General features: G+C 34.0%; 1 protein-coding gene across 1 annotated transcript in view; it reads left to right on the top strand.

The window, feature by feature from the left end:
• Positions 1–2931: 2931 nt before the first annotated feature.
• SGCZ (sarcoglycan zeta) overlaps positions 2932–19991 on the top strand; it is a 430925-nt gene continuing 413865 nt past the window's right edge. Inside the window, exon 1 of the mRNA XM_046648788.1 lies at positions 2932–3126. Within this exon, the coding sequence (XP_046504744.1) occupies positions 2932–3126 (195 nt within the window). The remainder of the gene's footprint in view (positions 3127–19991) is intronic.

Here is a 19991-nt window from a genome sequence, read left to right as displayed (position 1 = left end):
TTAAATTTACTGAACAGAATAACTCTTTCTGAAAACCAGATTTTCCATCCTTTTGGAGAAAAATGTTGAAAACTTCACAATTTCTAATTCTACTTGTCCATGCATCTTTTTTTTAACCTTATTACATCTTGCTGGAAATTTTATTCACATTATTTCAAAAGTATGTTTCTTCGTAAAAGAAGTATAAAGTCCAAATTTAAACCAGTCTTTCCCTGAATTACAGAGGCATGCAAATAAATGCATTTACCTTAATGCGAATGCTGAAAACCATCTTGATCTAAGAAGGCTGAAGATTTCGTTGATATTAACTAAGAAAAGCTGGGTTTTAGACCTTATTTCTTTCTAATGAATGGTTTGTAGACATGAAATATGGTATGACAGAATTGCAAAACTAAAATGAAGAAGGTCCTAATTACTTTAAGGAGACAGCACGAGTGTACACAAGCTTGAAAAACAAAAGAATTGCAAAGAAATGATTTTGATGATGTTGAATTTATATTGTGGAGGAAGGTAGAGAGGACTAAGTCAGAGAGACATCCCAGTACACTGACGTTTTCTCTCAGGAAATCCTGATCATTTCTCTCTCTTTCAGGAAATCTCCTTAGGTGTTCTGAGAAAATAAATCTCTCTCCAAGCGTACATTTATTTGATAGATTCCTTCAGAATGACAATAAGTGCTTAGTGAAACAGTTTTCTATTTTATTTATAAAATTCTCATAATGCCAGGAGAACCCAGATATTTCCAAACATTTTTAATACATGGAAACAGATCAACATTTAGCATTTTAGGCAAAAGTTGTAGAAGTTTCAAATTTATGATCCATTTGCTTAATCCCTTAGAGTTGTATGTTGTTCTTCTCTGCGGGTGCTACTATGTCCTGTAACACCTGTGAAAAGATCTTGAAAAACACTCAGATCTGTGAGTTTTAAGAAAATAGGAACGTTTTAAAGAAAATTCTAACCTTGTTGTCTTTTTGAAGCTTGGATATTCTAAAGCATCTTGTGATGAAGAAAGTATATAGTAATAATGTTAAACTCATTTTTATTTAAGAAAACACTTGAATTTCTTAAGCTGATAAACATAGCTTTAATTAAATAATTTTTTTTCATATTTTCTTGACAACCTTTTTTCTTGGTCTTTTGTTATCTGATTTGTTCTTCAAAATTGTTAGAGACATGTGATTATTTACTGATTATTTTGATTTTCCAGAAAGAAAAAAATTAAATGTTCTTGCTGAAAGATCATTTGTATTGTGCTTTGTAATTTGTATTTGTTTTGTTTCAGAGACTTATTCTCATTTCTTTTCTAAGGCACATTGATCTCCCCTCCATGTTTAAATAGAATTAGCAGAAATAGAATATTCTAGGGAAACTGTTTGCTTTAATATGAGATTAAAGGCAAAGCACGCTGGGAATAGTCAGAGGATTTGACTGGTGACTTTCAGAGACCAGCTCTACAAGGGACCGTGTCCTACTCACCTGTTAGCATATTCAGGCTTCTGCACTCCCTGCGCTCCCTCCGCATCCATGTTCTTCCTCCTCTCAGGCTCTTCCATGTTCTTGCCTTCAATTGTGATGATCCCTAAAACTCCTTTCATCCTCTTCTTACATATATTTTCTACTTTGTAATCATAACCACCGTCAGAACCATAAAATCTCCACCAAAATCCTTAGGCAAAGTAAATTCCCGTGGCACCTGTTATAATACTTATGTCACATAGCAGTTAATAGGTTACACATCTCTCTTCCAAATTGCTATCTAATTAAGGATTAAAGCATTATGGAGAGTTCCAAGATAATGTTAAATACTAACTTATGTAGTAATAATGATAATAAATAAAGAGGTAAAACTTTATATTGTGAAAGAATTTGCTCATATCATCTATTATTATTAGCACTTTTAATTTATTTAAAATTATGACAACTTAAATTATTTTTATTATATAAAGCATAATATGTTTTAATCATAAAAAATTGAAAACATAATATTTAAAAGTGCATTAATACAATTTAAAGTTCTAGCTCTAAAATTTAAAAAGTGGGAAAAAGCCAAATAAGAACTTTTTTTTTGCATTTCTCAATGTATAGTTCAACATATTTTTTAGAGTAGGATTAGGTCAATGAACACCATAACTTAATAATTTTATATTGCATATTTCATATTACCTATATTTTATATTACTTAGGTAATTTTAATTCTTTATTAATGTTGTTTTTATTGTGGTATTTATTCAACATTATTTCTGTTCTGCTGACAGATTTATGCTTATATCATTATATTATAAGATAGTATAGTCTATTGTTGTGCTTATTTAAAAACCAATTTTTTTCTGATAACCCATTGAAATACAACTAAAATAACCAACAAACTTCTAAATTAATGCTTTAATTAAATATCTACATCTATATAATTCTAAATAAAAGCGTATTTTCTTTTCATAAGTTCCTGCAAATGCAATGAAATTTTACAAAAACATATATGCTCAGCAACTTACATCCTGCCTTTTTAGATAAAGGCACAGAAAAATCTTGTGATACAGTTGGTCTCTGTCTACCCACAAGGCCAGGTAAAGCCTGTTCCAAGAGTGGCTTGGATGTGTGCACAGCCATTGGGTTACAGGTATCCGGAAGTAGAGCTGATAGTCTTCAAGAGACCCCTGAGAGAAACTGTTGGGATGGGGCAAATCTGACCGGAAAAAATCTGCATCTTATAGATACAACAATCAGTTAAATAGCTCAAAAAAGTAACATTGATGACCATGATTAGAGAAGTTTTGTAACCTTTTAAACAAATTAACTAATAATTAATTTTAATTGCACAGCAACAATTATTTGAGCACTCACTACCCATTAGTCTTAGGTATGTTGTGTCTTTCGACTAAAAAAAGATTAGTTTTATTTTTAAATACTTCTTTTTTTTTTTTTCCCCAGATGACACGAGAACAATACATACTAGCAACACAACAGAATAACCTGCCGAGGGCTGAGAATGCACAACTGTACCCGGTGGGCATTTATGGATGGCGAAAGAGGTGCTTATACTTCTTTGTCCTTCTGCTGTTGGTTACCATGATAGTTAACTTAGCCATGACAATATGGATATTGAAAGTTATGAATTTCACTGTGGTAAGTACTGCCATGATTTTACATCCATTGCTTTCGGTTCAAAGATGAGACAGCTCTGTTATTTTTATTTTGTTAATTGAAAGTTATTAATCTCAATCTTAAGAAGGTGTCTTTAAATTCCAAAGACTGTCATATATTATTTTAAGATTCTATTCAATATGTTTATCCATGATACACATATGATATTACTACCAATTAAGTGTGGGAAATTTAGAGCATGAGACAGCATACCACATTGATTTATTAGAATGTTAGAAGACGTTAAACCACCAAGCACGAATTATTGCTTGCCAGCCCTGGGATTCTAAGAAATGAGTCAGTTTTTAGAGATGGCATTTCACATTAAAATTAATATTATAAATCAGAAATACCTTTGAAATACTTTGTATAGAGTATTCACATTTATATTTCTCTATATCTGCTTCCTATGTAACATACTGCATGATCGAATCTAAATCCTGAACTTTCTCCTGGGCAGCATGGACCAATGCCTATAATTGCTATCAGATGGTGATCTTATTCTTTTGGAGCACGAACATGGTAAATACAAGATAAACCAGAAATTAAATCACTCTTTTATAAAAATTTTATAAAATTTTTAATTTTATAAAAATTAGTAGCAAAATAATTGTATAATTCACGGATAAATTTTCCTTCTGTTTATTGAATGTGTACAATAAACTTCTGAGTATGACTTACCTGGGAAAAATTCGCTGCTTCAGCAAGGTCTAGTTCAACTCATTTTATATTTCTGGCTAAATTCTTAAACTCGTCTACTCTGCCTTTAAAACATTCTGCCTTTGCTTAGAGACCTCAGATAGCTTCACATTTACACAGGTATCTTTCACTTGCTCACCAGACAGCTGTTATTCTTTAGAACTTGGCATCCTCCGGGGCGAGTGTAAAGCTGGGTATTTAATGGCACTGATCTTCCTATAGTAGGCTGCTTTAAAAAAAAACAAGAAACAACTCTGCTGTGTATTGATTTAGCAAGAGTAGTTTTTTTCTGATTCACTAGCATCTAATTCTAACTCGAAATAGAATCTCAAAAGGGAAAATAAGCCCAGCATCTGTCCATAGTGTAGGGTACCACAGTTGCGTGCAGAAGGAGGCAGGGAGGGCAGGTGGCTTAACCTTCCAGAGAGGAAAAGCCATAACCGTGCAAATGAGGATAAAACAGCATATGCTCGTGGAGAAAAATGAGCTGAGCAAGGGTTCCATGTTTTTCCTATACAGTGCAAATTTTTAAGGGTATTTATCAAAAGAGAAATGAAAGATGAAGAAAAGATGGGCAGAGCTCAGTATACTCCAGGGTTAGAGAAAATAGTGCAGCCTAGAGAGGGATACATGCTCAGGGTCCCTGATCAACGCCTGTGAGTATGTGGATGGCCAGAGGGGGAGTTGGGGGCCAGCAAGCAAATTATTGCTTGATGAGACTGGTAATACACCTGAACCATTGCTTTGTCCCAAGAGTTGGCTCAGTTCCCCCAGCCCCCCAACCCCACAAACACTTGGGAATATTTTGGCCTGAATGTCACTAATTCCACCCTAGTCTTTCTGTTCTTCTGAGCTCTGCTCCTACCTTCCTAGATTAATATCTGGGCTCTATTAATGATTCATTGATCATGTAGTAGGGGTAACGTATATACCCCTACAGATTCTTTTATGTTGTCCTTTCAGCCAAACTAGCAGTTGCTGCCAGCAACTTTTTCAACCTCATTTTTCTTAACTAAAAAAAGAAAACATTTTAAAAAAGAGATAAAGAGTAGAATTTTCTCCAACTTTTAAAATTTTGAGACTTCAGTTTCTTTTACCAAAAGGCATGTTTCAACATTCATGAAAGATGTGATCAACTGTCTCACTTTAGGGAGCCTTGATTCTATCCAGTGACCAGGCCACGGGAATTTTCAATTCAAGCAATGTAAGCTTCTCAAGCATATTTAAATTAATTAAGAAAATAGGCAAATGCATAATTACGTGCCTGCATGCATCAGGCTCCCAATACCTTGCCCCATGCCGAGGCCAAGTCTGGATAAGGCATTCAAGGGAAATAACTGAAACAATCACCTTTGTCCTCAAGATCCACACAGCCCTCAGGGTTTCTGTCACCTATGGAGCTATTTAATTTGAACCTCAGCTGGTCAACATGTAAATGTCAACATATTCTTGGGGATAATGAAAAAGAGTCCATAGGAGTCTTGGTATTTATTTGTTTTTATTTTTACCATATCTTTTTTATTTTAACCACAATTTTACTTTTTTATAATTAAAATAGAAGGTTCTCCTTTGTTCAGCCATGTAAGCTATTTGTATGTAGTTGAAATTTAGTTGTAGTTGTCTGTAGTTGAAATGGAAAGATGAAGTTGCAATTATTGTATCAAGATAACCTTTGTAAGGTAACATACTCTGTCTTAGTTCATACTTGTTAGAGAACTTCTGAATTACTTAACTGGTTGCAGACTTTAGCAGTCCGGAATACTACACATCAGATTAAGTTGTATGTACTTGAAAATTGTGAAATAATTTGGAATCCTCTTATTTTAGAGCAGTAAAAAAAATCAATTTCATGTTTTCACTAGTACATTATGATTGTATCAGTCTTCTGCAGCGAATACCCAAATCACTTGCCATACTGTAGTAAGAAGTAGCAAATGATGTGTAAATTGTTAGTGGGGTATTATTGATCTGTACAAAATGTATTTCACTTTCATTATAACTGTTGCCATCAAATACATGGAAATATGTGGTTGTTAACATCTTTTATTTGAGCAAACTGGGCACATTATTATCAAAATAATGTGTTTTCAGCACAAGTGTAGCTGCCAACCTATTTTATGATGCTTCTTGGAGTCTATCATTCTGACCAATATTACATGATCTGTATGGTTGATACGACCTTATTCTGTTTCTCATTTTGTGGAAAATAAAATTACTTTGCTATTGAGATACCTGGTTGCAGAGAATCAAGAAAAAGGAAATGAGTTTATACTGCAGAATGAAAGACTTAGGATAGATATAAACGATAATTTCCTGGCGATGTGAGTTGATAAATCTAGGAATGAGTTGAAGAGAGAAATTTTGGAACTTCATTCTTCCAAGATCAGTGCAACCCAATTACTTCTTCTTGTTGGTTGGTTCGTAAAATATCTTCGTGGTTCAATAGAGAAGGATTCGTCTAGTAGATCTATCAAATCCAGGCACTCTGCTGAGACAATATTCTTTTCTTGGTTCTAGATAAACTAGGTCTACATTTGAAAATTGAAAATTAATACAGTAATTAAGTATTTATTTTAATCACCAAAGTACCAAGTAAATGTGGGTGGCATCCAATGGCAACTTAGTTCTATTAGGTATGTTAACTAGCCAGCAAAAGAAAGAATGGAAATGTAAGTGCCAATTATTAAGCAAAGAGGGAGAGGAAAGTCATGAATGTTGTGGCTGAGAAGTCAAGAATACCCAGAGGTGGGTAATAATTGAAACAATCAATTAATTGAACAAATTGGGGGAAAAAAAGTCTTAGAGATTCGTATGATCAGTGGGATGAATGTTGCTTGAAAGGAAATCCTACAAGAAGTAGGACTGAATAAAATAGTCTTTTAGGATTGAAAAGGAACTGGGAAATATTTAGTTCAATGATCCACATATTGCTATTGGTCAGTCTGCAATATTCTCTTCATTTGGTCCCTCGGCATCTGCTTAAATCTCCATTTGGTTGATAAGCAGACTATCCCATTAAATCACTGGATAGTTCTATTGTTATTTAGTATATTCATGTTTGTGCAATTTCCCACTATATAGCTTCAATCATGGGATCCTAGTTCCGTTATTTCAATCGGACATGAATTTATTAATTAATTTGTCAAGACCACAATATGTTCTTTTATATATACACACGCATATACACATTATATGTACATATACAGTTATACACATATACACATCAAGGATATATATACCCTTGATCATATTTTCTTTTAATGTCTAAAATCGGAATATGTAAGAGAGATTCTTATGCAATCACTTTGATTTCTTTAGTTGCCACTTGCTTTTCTTCGTTTTAAATATTATCTATATTACATAATTACAATTATAAGTTTACAAGACTACCAACCCCTTTAGGAAATCTTTCTGTGTGTAGCTATAGGCCATAGACTCCTTGATATATTTCATCATATTTTCTTTTCTTTTAGTGCAGCTTTCTAAAGTTGAGAGTACATATATTACTATATTCAGTTTTCTGCTTTCTAACTTTCTCAAAGTTAAAATATTTTTAAGTTAATTTTCTGGAGAATGGGAAATAATATACATTTGCAGAGTCTTAAGTCTTAGGCTCATTCTAATACCTTGGTAAGTGAAGTATCATATATTTCCATCTCACTCTTGTGACTATTTTTTACCTTCAGCATTAACCCAGTTACATATTATTCATAGACACTATCAATCTAACTAAAATCACTAACGTACATTTGCAATATGTTATCATTTGTTAGCGTGTCTATCCAAAAACTTGTTACTCCCACAGTTTTCTTCATTTCACTTTCTAATAGAATCATGACTTTGAATGAACTTTTCCATCTACATGTATCCAGCCAGTTCTTATACTTATCAAAGCTGTGTTCTCATCACAAATGCATTTTATTTCTTACCCAGAATCTAAGGATATGTTCCAATATCTGTGAAGCTTAAATATGAAATAACTACGTTTTGTTGATTTTTACTTGTTTCTTTTTCCTCTCGTTAGTATGTTCATTGAAAACACTTTCTCTTTATATGATTCTTTTATTGTCTGTCTGCCCTCCCCACAGATAGAACTAAGCTCCAGGAAACCCAGGGATTTTGACCCTTTTTTCACTACTGTATTCTCAAGGCAGAGGACAGTACCTGTCAGATAACTAGCCCTTAATAAGCATTTGTGGAATAAATATCCATTTTTTACATTACCTACATTGAAAGCCAGCTAACTCTTCACTTCACTATGATTTGTGTTCTTCCAAAGGCTTGCCTTGAGCTGAGAAGAATTGATACAAAGAGTACTGGTTATTTCATATCCCTCTATTGCTCTTTAAGACCTCATAAGCACATGAGATAGTTCTCTGGTATATGCAGGGGTATTTATTAACTTTTACATTGAATAATTAGTTTTGTTTTCTGAACACCAAGTTTAATAATTCTAAGCAGTCCCTACATTTAAGACCTAACACATTCCAGAGAGGCAGGGGCAGTCTTTGTTACCCATAGCAGTAGCACAGACAGTTGCCATTATTAACACTTTCACTTATTTATCATGAAATATTGTATCCTCCAAAAGAATATGCATATAATATATATTTAAGGCATAAATAATAAGAATATGAATAAATAATAAAATGAACACTTGTGTCACCATCACCCAGCTGGAAAAATAAATTTTACCGGTATCTCCTAACTCTATTTAGCAAGAATCACAGTCCTGAATGTTTTTCTTGCTTTTAGTTTCATGTGTGTGTATGTGTGTATAAAACTCAAACAGTATATTGTTTTCAGTTCAACAATATGTTTTTGAGATTTACCCCTGTTAAATGTGTGTAGCGGCAATTTATTTATTTACTGCTGAAAATTTCATTGAATGAACATACCTGATTTATTTATCAATTCTCCTTCTGAGTTGTTTCCAATGTATTTTTGTTGTTGTTGTTTAATTTGCTCTCACAAATAATGATCTTATGAACATTCTTGTATATTAATAATTGTAGTTGCACGTGTACAAGTGTTTCTCTAGGTTCTAGAATCTAGAGTGTATGTCTAGGAATATTGGCTTTTAATATCAATTTTTTTCCCAAAGTGATTGAATCAATTTGTCTCACTACCAGCAACCTATAAGGGTTTCTTTTGTTGTCCTTAACTCTTTTTTTTTTTTTGAGGAAGATTAGCCCTGAGCTAACTACTGCAAATCCTTCTCTTTTTGCTGAGGAAGATTGGCCCAGAGCTAACATCTGTGCCCATCTTCCTCTACTTTATATGTGGGACGCCTACCATAGCATGGCTTGCCAAGCGGTGCCATGTCCACACCTGGAATCCAAACCAGTGAACCTCAGGCCGCAGAGAAGCGGAACATGTGAACTTAACAGCTGCACCACTGGGCAGGCCCCTGTTGTCCTTAAGTCTTAACAGAGAGTTGCCAGCTAAACTGTCTTTCTACCTCTGAAGCCACAAATCTGAGTGGCAACTATCTCATGATCTTCCTTATTTATTGGTTTGTTTGTTTGCCTCTTTGTTTGGGTGCCTTTTCTAACAGATTTATTTCTATATCTATTTTTATTCACGTCTTATCTTTGTGATAGGACATACTATGCTGTATTAGGTATATAATTATGGTTCGTCTAAATATATACTCTTCTCCACCAATTTTCCCTCCATCTCAATAGTGTGGAAATTCCTCAAGGAGCAGAAACTATCTTATTTATCTTGATATCTTGGCCAGGCACATAGTACATGATACACTATTTTTGGTTGACTATTTATAATTTTAAAAGGTCTACATTCACTTTCAGTAGAGGGAGCCTCAAATTTGACGTCTTAATTTTTCCACTTGTTCTCTCTGTAAAACTGCTTTGGATTCCCATTGGTTTCCGTTTTTATGTCATGGGCTTTTGTTTTAGTTGAAGCTTACTCTCTCCCATTAACAGAATGGCCTTCCTCAAGTCCTTTCACATCTTTCAGCCAGGGTGACCAGCTTCCCCTGACAGGAAGACAAGCATAGCACACTTTCTCCCAGAATCTCAAAGCTTTTAGGTAAGATAGTTTTTCAGTGAAAGTACAGTTCTTTGAAGCTCTAGTTACTAGCTCTGACTGACTCCCTCAGTAATAACTATGGAAAATCCCAGTCTTTTCTTTTCCATGAAAAAGAAAGAAAAATATCTTGGATATTATGTAAAAATGCTCTTTGTTTACACTATCCTGCTTCATTTTCTTTGAGACAAGATCTATTAGTAATTAAGAGGTATCATAGGCTGGCAATTGCTTGTAAATTAAACCCCAGATCCTCTGTGCTATCACTTGTTGATAATCCCTCTAGAAAAAGTAACCTGACTTTCAAGCCAGAAAGAAAGTAATTGTATTTCCTGACTTCGAGCCTCTCTTAGAAGGGCATCCTCTGCATGGATCTTCAGCCTTTCCACCACAATCACACACAACTTTCCAAATACCTCTCCATTTAACAATTGAAATCAATGGAATCTTAAGATTTTCTAGAGAAATTTGTTGACTCGACTTGGTCTCATGTTTAGAATATTTGTGATTTTCTGAATTTACTTTGATTAAAAAAAAATAGATACACATGACAAACAAAAAAGCCCCCAATAATTATAATCTAATCTCCAGTTACTGAAAGAACTAACAGAAGTTAGAAAAGGGGAGGCATTTTATTCAAGTAGCACACAAAAGCAAAAGAAGGAGTATGGGTTTTAATATTTGCATTTCTCACTGAGTTGTTTTAAAACGTGGACTGAAAATCAGACTTTTAAAAAATTCTGAACTTCATGCTCTTTCCAGCAAGCATTCATTCTTATCAAAACCCCACCAACATATCAGGCGTTACTTTGTATATGCAACAATTTAAGAACATAATATGAATTCATATAACCAGGGAAAATGCTTGAGTTTCTACTACCTGCCGGTGAGCTATTTTCCCAAAGAAAATTAGTGTCAACACCAAGGTTTACCTGGATTGCTGGTACTGCCAAAACCACCTCTCATCATGCATCAAGCAGTGGTAAAAAGTGTGGACTCTGACACCAGACTCTTGGGTCCAAAGCCTGGTTTTACTACTTATCACCTAGGGCAAGTTATTTAAACTGTGGCTCAGTTTCCTACTCTGTAAAATGAGTGCAGTACTATTGTTTATTTCATTAGATTGTTGTAGAAATCAAAAGAATTAAAATCATGTAAATTCTTTGCAAGTATCTGGCATAAACTAATAGCTATCTAAGAGTTCGCTATTGTTACTCTTACTTACGTTCTGCTGTTCCACCTTCACAGTGAATTAACTTGATCATTTCTATTAAAGTTGAGCATAAAACAGTCCTAGACACATAAAGGATCTTAATGCATATGTGTTAATAGATAAATAGTAAATGTTCAGGTCACATTGGTTTATAACATTTTATAAATTTCAGATGTGCATCATTATATTTCACCTCCTGTATAGACTGCATCATGTTCACCACCAGAAGTCTAGCTGCCACCTGTCACTGTACACATGTGCCCTTTTACCCCTTTCACCCTCCCCTTGCCCCATCCCCCTCTGGTAACCACCAATCTGGTCTCCACATCTATGTGTTTGTTTTGCACATATAAGAGAAATTATTTTATAAAGATAGTAAAAAAGTAAATAAATGAGAGCTTTTAATCTTGTTCATCCTAATGATATGCATAAAGGTTAACAGCATAAGCTTTGGAGCCAGCTAGCCTGATTCATATTCTGGCTCCATGAGTACTGCTTAGTGGAATGACCTTGTGCTAGTTACTTAACCTCTCCAACTCCAGTTTCTTCATCTGTAGAATGGTCCATGGTGTTGACCATGGGGATGTTGGAAGTATTAAGTGAGGGAACTCTTATAAAAGTGCTTAAAATAGAGTCCCAGGGTAAGCACTCCATTGGTGCCGGCTACATATGCTGACAAAACCTACTTCTAAGCATTACCAGCTTTTAATAATTAGTTATTTTATATGATAAATTTTATCAGAGGAAGTGTCTTATTTCCTTGGGATGATGGATAATAAAGTTTTTTTGAAAGTCTAATTAAATGTTGAGATATAAGGTTTACCTAAAATTTCTAAGAGGAGCAGTTCAGCTATCAAAATCATCGTTATTTTGATGACCCTAGGCTGTTTATTTTGAAAACCTGCATTAGCTGAAAGTGACCAGACTGGCATGTCTGAATGAGGGAGCTCATTTGCCAGAGAGAGCTGTCTCCTTTTTGATCCGTTTTGAAAAATATAATACTTAAAAAAATTGACTAGATGACAGAGCGCGGTTTCTCTTCTTGATCCTAAATGTTCCGAGTTTCTCCAATACTCAGAATTTTAAAATTATTATCTGATTGAGATATTGTATTTTGAATTATTTTTTTAACATCCTGAATTATAACCCTTAGGCTATAACCTTTAGATATGAGAATAAAGTTTAAGATGCCCAGAGTTCATATTTATTTAGCCTGTAGTTTGTATTAGGCAAGATCATGTGCTTTATAGACCAGCTCTTATTGAATTTCACAACAACACTGCAAAGTAAATATTATATCCCCTTTGGCAGTTGAAGACACAGAGGCTTAGGGAAATTAAATAAACTTCCCAAGGTGACGCTGATGAGCAAGGTTAGAAGCATGGGTTGTACAATTTTAAAGTTCATACTCTTTCTGCCATATTTCATTGCATTAATGTTATCAAAATTTAATTAAAATTAAATTGGTTCAATATTCTTCATTAAATGATTTATTTCCCTGTATGCTTCAGTGCATTCACACAACACCATTAAACATATAACTATGACATCACTGCTTTTTAATTACATTTTGAATTTGTTGGACAAAAGGTACCTCAATATTCTCAACTGTGATTAATTTAATGGAGGAATGTACCAAATGTCTCATAGTCAGTGAGTAACTAGACCAGTGAAAACTCCTCTGTAAGTTGCAAACATGGCCACACTTTTTATTTTGGCAAAGTGGGCATTAGGTTTAATTTGGGATAGACCAATGATGCTTATTAAGGGCAAGTTTATAAAAGGAATACTGATTTTCATAAAGACTATTTTATCCCTGTGATTCCAGTCTACTTTTTGCCTTGCTTAAACTATATTTTGCTGAGGACTGACTAATTGGCCATGATAAGAAACCACTCTGAAAGTGATCTCAGATCACAGCTTTTGTCCACCTTCCTGGGCTGCCATCTCTATTTTCCTGATTAATTCCTTAGTCCATGAATCATGGCACCCACCGCAAGCCAAGGTGGAGCATTGCCTTCTGTGGCACAACCACCACTCTGCAGGGGAATGCCAGCAAGGGGAGCCTGCCTGCTGGAGAACCATCCAGCCTGCACCACCCCTCAGTATGGTGTGTGTGGATTTATTACAGAATTTATGAGAGTGAATGATATAGTTAATGTTGCAAGACTGCTTCCATTATAACCCTCTGTTTGTACCTCCTTATAATTTTCTGACAAATTGTCCCTCTCAGATGAAATCTTTCATGCTTAGTCTTAGCCCAGCAGTACATTTTCTTTCCTTGACTTCATAAAGAAAAATTTAGTCATTTTATCCAAGTTCAAACAAGCACCAAGTGGTAGTTCATTTTACTGAAATAAATGACAAAAACTGTGGCACAAAATAAATCATAAACTATACATAGCATGTGCAAAATGAAGTTCATTTGTAGTTCGGATATTTTGTAGGAGAAAAGGAGGGGTTGAAAAAATTAGCCATTGGATAAAATGTTATAGAAAATACAGACTTGTTAGTTCATATGTTTAACAGATTGTATAACATATAGAGGTGGAAAGGACGTTAGATCAGTGCCCTCATTTTACATACAGAAGATAAAGTCCAGAATGATAAAAATCACTCGCCCAGGTGGGTGACCTCACAGCCATTACACTAGCCATTCTTAAGCAATTCCAACCAAGAGCGAGATATAAGCAAGATCTCTAAAGACCTAAACTCAAGACTGGTTAACCATCTTTGCTCAAATCTGAGCATTCTATTAGCCAAAATAAGTCACAGCTGCAGTCAATATTCATAGGATGATAGCCTCCATTTCAATACTATCCTAAGAAATGCAATTAAAACAACGATTAAATCCTGTGTTAATTTTTTTTTTTTTTTTAGGATTTTAGATAGGTTTTATTTTTACAGCAGTTTTAGGTTCACAGCAAATACAGAGCTCCCATATACCCTCTGCCCACACACATGCATAGCCTCCCTGACCATCAACATCCTCCACTAGAGTGGCGCATTTGTTACAATTGATCAACCTGCAATGACACATCATTATCACCCAAAGTCCATAGTTTACATTAGGGCTCACTCTTGGTGTAGTACATTCTGTGGGTTTGGGCAAATGTATAATGAGATGTATCCGTCTTTACAGTTTCGTACAGAACAGTTTCACCCTGTTAGCCCTTTGTGCTCCATCTACGCACTCCCCCTCTTCCCTAATCCCTGGTCCTTTTACTGGCATCATAATTTTGTCTTTTCTAGAATGTCATATGGTTGGAATTATACGCTATATACCCTTTTCAGATTGGCTTCTTCCACTTAGTAATATGCATTTAAGTTTCCCCCATGCTTTTCATGACTTGACAGCTCATTTCTTTTTAGTCTAAATAATTGTCTGGAGGTACCACAATTCATTTACCAATCACCTACTGAAGGGCATTTTGATTGCTTCCGTTTTGGCAATCATGAATAAAGCTGCTATAAACATCCATGTGCAGGTGTTTATGTGGACACAAGTTTTCAATTCCGTTGGGTAAATACCAAGGATCACATGATAAGAGTGTATTTAGTTTTGTGAGAAACTGCCAAATGGTTTTCTAGAATGGCTGCACCATTTTGCATTCCCATCAACAATGAATGAGAGTTCTTGTTGCTTCACATTTTCAAAAGTGTTGGTGTTAACAGTGTTGTAAATACCATTTTCAAACATGAAATTAGCAAATATTTTCTCCTTTGCCCTTTAATATTAGTTTTAATTACATAAATAATACATACTTCAATATATCTATCTGAAATATATATGTGTACAGATGTGCATGAGTATGTGTGTATTTATATTTATAAACAAATATACAACATACTTGTATAATCACCTGATATCCTACTAACTAAAGGTAATTACTCTAAAGTTTTAATAAAACTCATGACAACATAAAATGATTGTGTAGCCATACTTGACAGTACAAAAGGATTTTTCCATTCTTTTCTAAAGAATAATTTTAAATTTGTACCATTCTTTAGAATTCCGGGTCTTCATAGTAGTTTAACATCAAGTATATACCCTAAAAAAGTAATAAAAAATGTGGAGAAAAGTTTACATCCAAAGAAGTACATCTTCTGTTGCTATGAAGCAAACTAAAGGTCTAAACAAGAGAAGTTAAAGCTATAACAATAAATTTGTGTGTAATATTAATTTGGAAAAATTTTCCAAATTAATATTTAAAATAAATTTTCTAAAGGGGCCAGCCAGTGGCGCAGCGGTTAAGTTCACATGTTCTGCTTTGGCAGCCCAGGGTTTGCCGGTTTGGATCCCAGGTGCGGACATGGCACTGCTTGGCGGGCCATGCTATGGTGGGCGTCCCACATATAAAGTAGAGGAAGATGGGCATGGATGTTAGCTCAGGGCCTGCTTTCCTCAGCAAAAAGAGGAAGATTGGCAGCGGATGTTAGCTCAGAGCTAATCTTCCTCAAAAAAAAAAAAAGAATAAATAAATAAATAAATTTTCCAAATATTAATGATTTTGAGTAAGTGTTTATGGTACCACATCAAGTGAAAAAGACGTGTTTAAAATAATTTATGCAATACTATGTTGTCTCTCAAAAGAAGTGCACAGAGAAAGATATTAAGTAAAAAGCAAAATATTGAATAGCGGTTATCTTTCAGTGATGCTCTTGTAAGTTTTTTCAATTTTCTTCTTGTGCTTTTTTAATAATCTTTATTCACTGAGCATGCATTTTTATAATCAGTGGAAATCTATGTGAATCATAGTAAATTCACTATGCTTAATATAAAATGACTTTGTGTTCTTTTTTGGAATTAAATCCAAAAATATGGGTTATCGATGAAAATTTAAATGCTTTAAAGACCGTGTATAACACTTAATGAGTATTTAAAAATAGTAATATGTCCATTGTTCTGTTTTACTTAAGAAAATGCAGAAATAAGTATTCAGTTTTCAAAGGCAACAAACTATTTTCTTTAGAATAAAACGAGCTTTCAAACATGCCGAAAGAGATCAATCCACATTTTACAAAACACACTGGATCCCAGATCAGCAACACATTCTTGTTCTGATGTCTGTCTGCTAAAAATAATATCAAGTGCATCAGAAAAATCTTACTGACCTGGAAAAACCTAAATGGTAATCTAATCTTTAGTCATGAGCCATTGAATATTAGATCAAGAAATACTTTAATTTTCCTCATCAATGATTTTTATATTAAAGTAAATTTAGTCCATAGGAAATAGGCTAAGCTGAGTAACTAGAGATTTCTGACCTTTCTTTTTCCATTGGGTGGAAGAACCAAACTTGACTGCCATGGTCATGTTTTCTTAATGATGAAAGTACTTGACTCTCCTTCTGACTAACCAGGTCTGATTCCTGCACCTACTGTGATATATATGAATATTTAAAAACAGGGCATTTCTTTCTCAATTGGTAGCTTTATTCAATTAACTTGACGTGATAATTTTGTTGCGAATATCCTTTACTTTTGCTTAAATGTAAAATAAACATAAATCACATAAAATAGCAAAACTATTGTTGTTCCACCACAAGCACTATATTGACTACCTCCATTTACTTTTCTGATGTATTGTACCCAATCAAGATTTCTATTTAGGGGCCGGCCGGGTTGCACAGTGGTTAAGTGCGTACGCTCCACTTCTCAGCAGCCCGGGCTTTGCAGGTTTGGATCCCGGGTGTGGACATCGCACCACTTGGCAAAAGCCATGCTGTGGTAGGCGTCCCATGTATAAAGTAGAGGAAGATGGGCATGGCTGTTAGCTCAGGGCCAGTCTTCCTCAGCAAAAAGAGGAGGATTGGCAGTAGTTAGCTCAGAGCTAATCTTCCTCAAAAAAAAAAAAAAAAGATTTCTATTTAGAATTCAATCTATGTTTTGCATGAAGAGCTGTCCTCATGAAGTCAGTAAACAACATACATTGCATTTTTCCTAAAGATCATGTTTAAAGTAACAAGGGCAATGTGTTATTACACTGAAATAATTTTGCAATTGTCATCTTAAGTAAAATTAATGAAAGAAAAATTTATTTATTAACTAAACATTTTTATTTGGATTTTCTCTTTTTCAAAAATAAGTAGCTGTGGTCTATTTCATTAAAATTGTGGATAAGAATTCTTCCTGGGGATCATTGATCTCAAAGTCTATAAAATTTCCTATTGTTCATCCTCCCAGTACTCGAGTAGTCATCCCATATTCATTTGGCCTAATCTTTTTAAGGGTCCCCCAAGTGGAGAAATACTGAGATTGGAGGGAGACAAAAACTGCTGGTGCCTTAAAAAGTTTCACCAAGCAAAAAAATCACCCAGCTATGAACTTTAGGTGATAATGATGTGTTAATATAGATTTATCACTTGTAACAAATGTATCACTCTGCTTGGGATGCTGATAATGAGGGAGGCTATGCGTGTGTCGGTGCAGGGGGTGTAGGGAAATCTCTGTACCTTCCATTAAATTTTACTGTGAACCTAAAATGTCCAGAAAACTAAAGTCTATTAACATATATATAAATGAAAAATAACAAAGTCCATTAACATTAGATATATGTATGTATATATGCATATATACATATAAATATATATGCATTTAAAAAATCAACCCAAACTGACTTCCTAATTGCCTAATGCTTAAGAGAACTCTGGCCTCTTTTGAGAACATTCAAAACGGAATATGTGGTTCAGTCACATCTAAGTAAAGGATAAGTATGTTCCCTTTATTTCTTCACTAAATTATGAGTCCAGTTAGTCCAGGGGCAATCAATAGTGTTCAAGTCAATTCAATACAACTATTTGTATTATTTCTTGGAGACTACGTAGAGTGTAATTGGCTGATTTCTCTATTCCTTGGATGAAAAAATGTATTCTGAATATTTTCTAGTGGCCTGTTGAAGGTTTAGGTATTGGTTAAATTTTAAACAAATTAAACAAATGATTACGAAAAAATCAGACATATAATTGTTGTCATTCTCCATATCGAATGTTGTCCCCAAAATTCTCCTCTACTTCTTTAATTCAATACCTTGTGATATATGTCTATGCATGTAGATGTTGACTTACATTGAGATGTGATAAGCTATAATCATACAGCCCTAATTTTGCAAATTGTATGGCTATTGAAAGAAATTAATTTATGATTCATATTAGTTCTCATTTTTTTCCTGTAGCCAATATTCAGGCACTCATATTTTACTCCTCCTTTCCTAGGAAAAAATATAACTTGCTATCATAGCAACTTTCTACCAAAAGCAACTAACACTCTTATTTCCAGTGAACTGTGTTACCTTATCTGTACAAGGCTGTGAGGATTCTGATCATTTATAAGGCTCTGGATTCTCAAAGAAGTCATATAATTCAGTTGGATGTCCAACAGTAAGTTTCACAATTCACTTTGCCTTAATAATTTGTTTTATAAACTTTTGTTTTATAAAAGATTATTTATAAACAAATATAGAAATTATAAATCTAAAATTTACATCCATGACTCTTTGCATCTCTTCTTAAGGATATTGGTGATGGTATGTTAAACAGTTTTCAGAATGCTCCTCTGAGTGCTGATGGTTTGGATGGCAAAACTATAATTGCAAATCACCCATCCTTGAATTCCAGCACAATTCTGACAGTCTCTTGATAGGCAGTGTGTGTTTGCAGTCACACTCATGGACGTAAACAAACATATAAACAACAGGGAAAAATCCTTTAGTTTAGTTTGTTGCAAAATTAAATATTTCATGCAATGCTGTTCTGTTACAAATAGTAAGCCGAGTCTAAATTCTGAAACTCCAAGCAGAATTTAAGTCAGTGTTCAGGACCTCTCCTGACCTTTTGCTCTTATTTGGTGTCTCAAATAAAACACAGGAACTAATTGGCCAGTGTTTGTGCCTGAGAAGAAGGAACGGAAGGAGCAGTATATAACATGCAACTCCAAACTTCAGGCACCTTAAATCTTTCTTGAATTTCATGGCTTTTTCTTATCTATGTAAATTGGAATCTGAATAGGAATTAGCCCTCAGATAAAGCTGAGTGTTAATAAAATTAGGTCAGATAAGTTTCAAATGTAAAATATCTCTGTTAAATTAACAGAATTGGGAATGGGAAGTATCTATGGTTATTTTGAACTTATGACTAACGTTTAAAATGTGTTTACTTTCTGTGGCTTCTTGATTCATATAATTCAAATTGTATCTTTAAAATTCAACTTCATTTTACTACATTCCTATCCATGGATTCATTACTTCAATTAATATTTAGAGGATAACAAAAATGAAGACATTGAAGAATAGTATGGGCAATTCACCTGAAATAATTGAAGCAGCACCATATGAAGATAATTGTTTGATACTAAGCATTAATAATCAACTATCATAGTCTGAGACTTCATGAATTTAAAACAGTCATTCATTAATAACGGAAAATTTTTCTTTGGTAAAACAACATTAAAATTACTTCTGAGCTGATTTTTCTAAAATAAAGCTGCAAAATTAATGGAAAAAATGTATTTTTGATAATGACACTGACATATTTCCTAGAGATCATTAGATTAAATTTGAAAATATGAGGTATCTCGAAAATCAAATATAAGATGATACCCTTTTTCTTTGTGTAATGAATTTATAACTTCATTTATTAATTGACACTTCACATTATTTTTGATGTAAGACCAATCACATTTCCTACAGAAATATTCTGGGGAATTGTCTGAGTACCTGATTTAGAATTTATTAATTCTTTCTCAGTGATTAAGCTAAGGATTTACTTCCACTTATAGTAATATCTTCCTTAAGATTCTGTGGTTGAATGATTTTTTAACCTTACTTACAAGAGTGCAACATACACTACTTATAAATATAAAGATTCAGACTTGTAAAATGCTAATT

This window comes from Equus quagga, chromosome 22, assembly GCF_021613505.1.
Source record: "Equus quagga isolate Etosha38 chromosome 22, UCLA_HA_Equagga_1.0, whole genome shotgun sequence".
NCBI lineage: Eukaryota > Metazoa > Chordata > Mammalia > Perissodactyla > Equidae > Equus > Equus quagga.
This window is presented reverse-complemented; position numbering and strand designations above follow the sequence as displayed.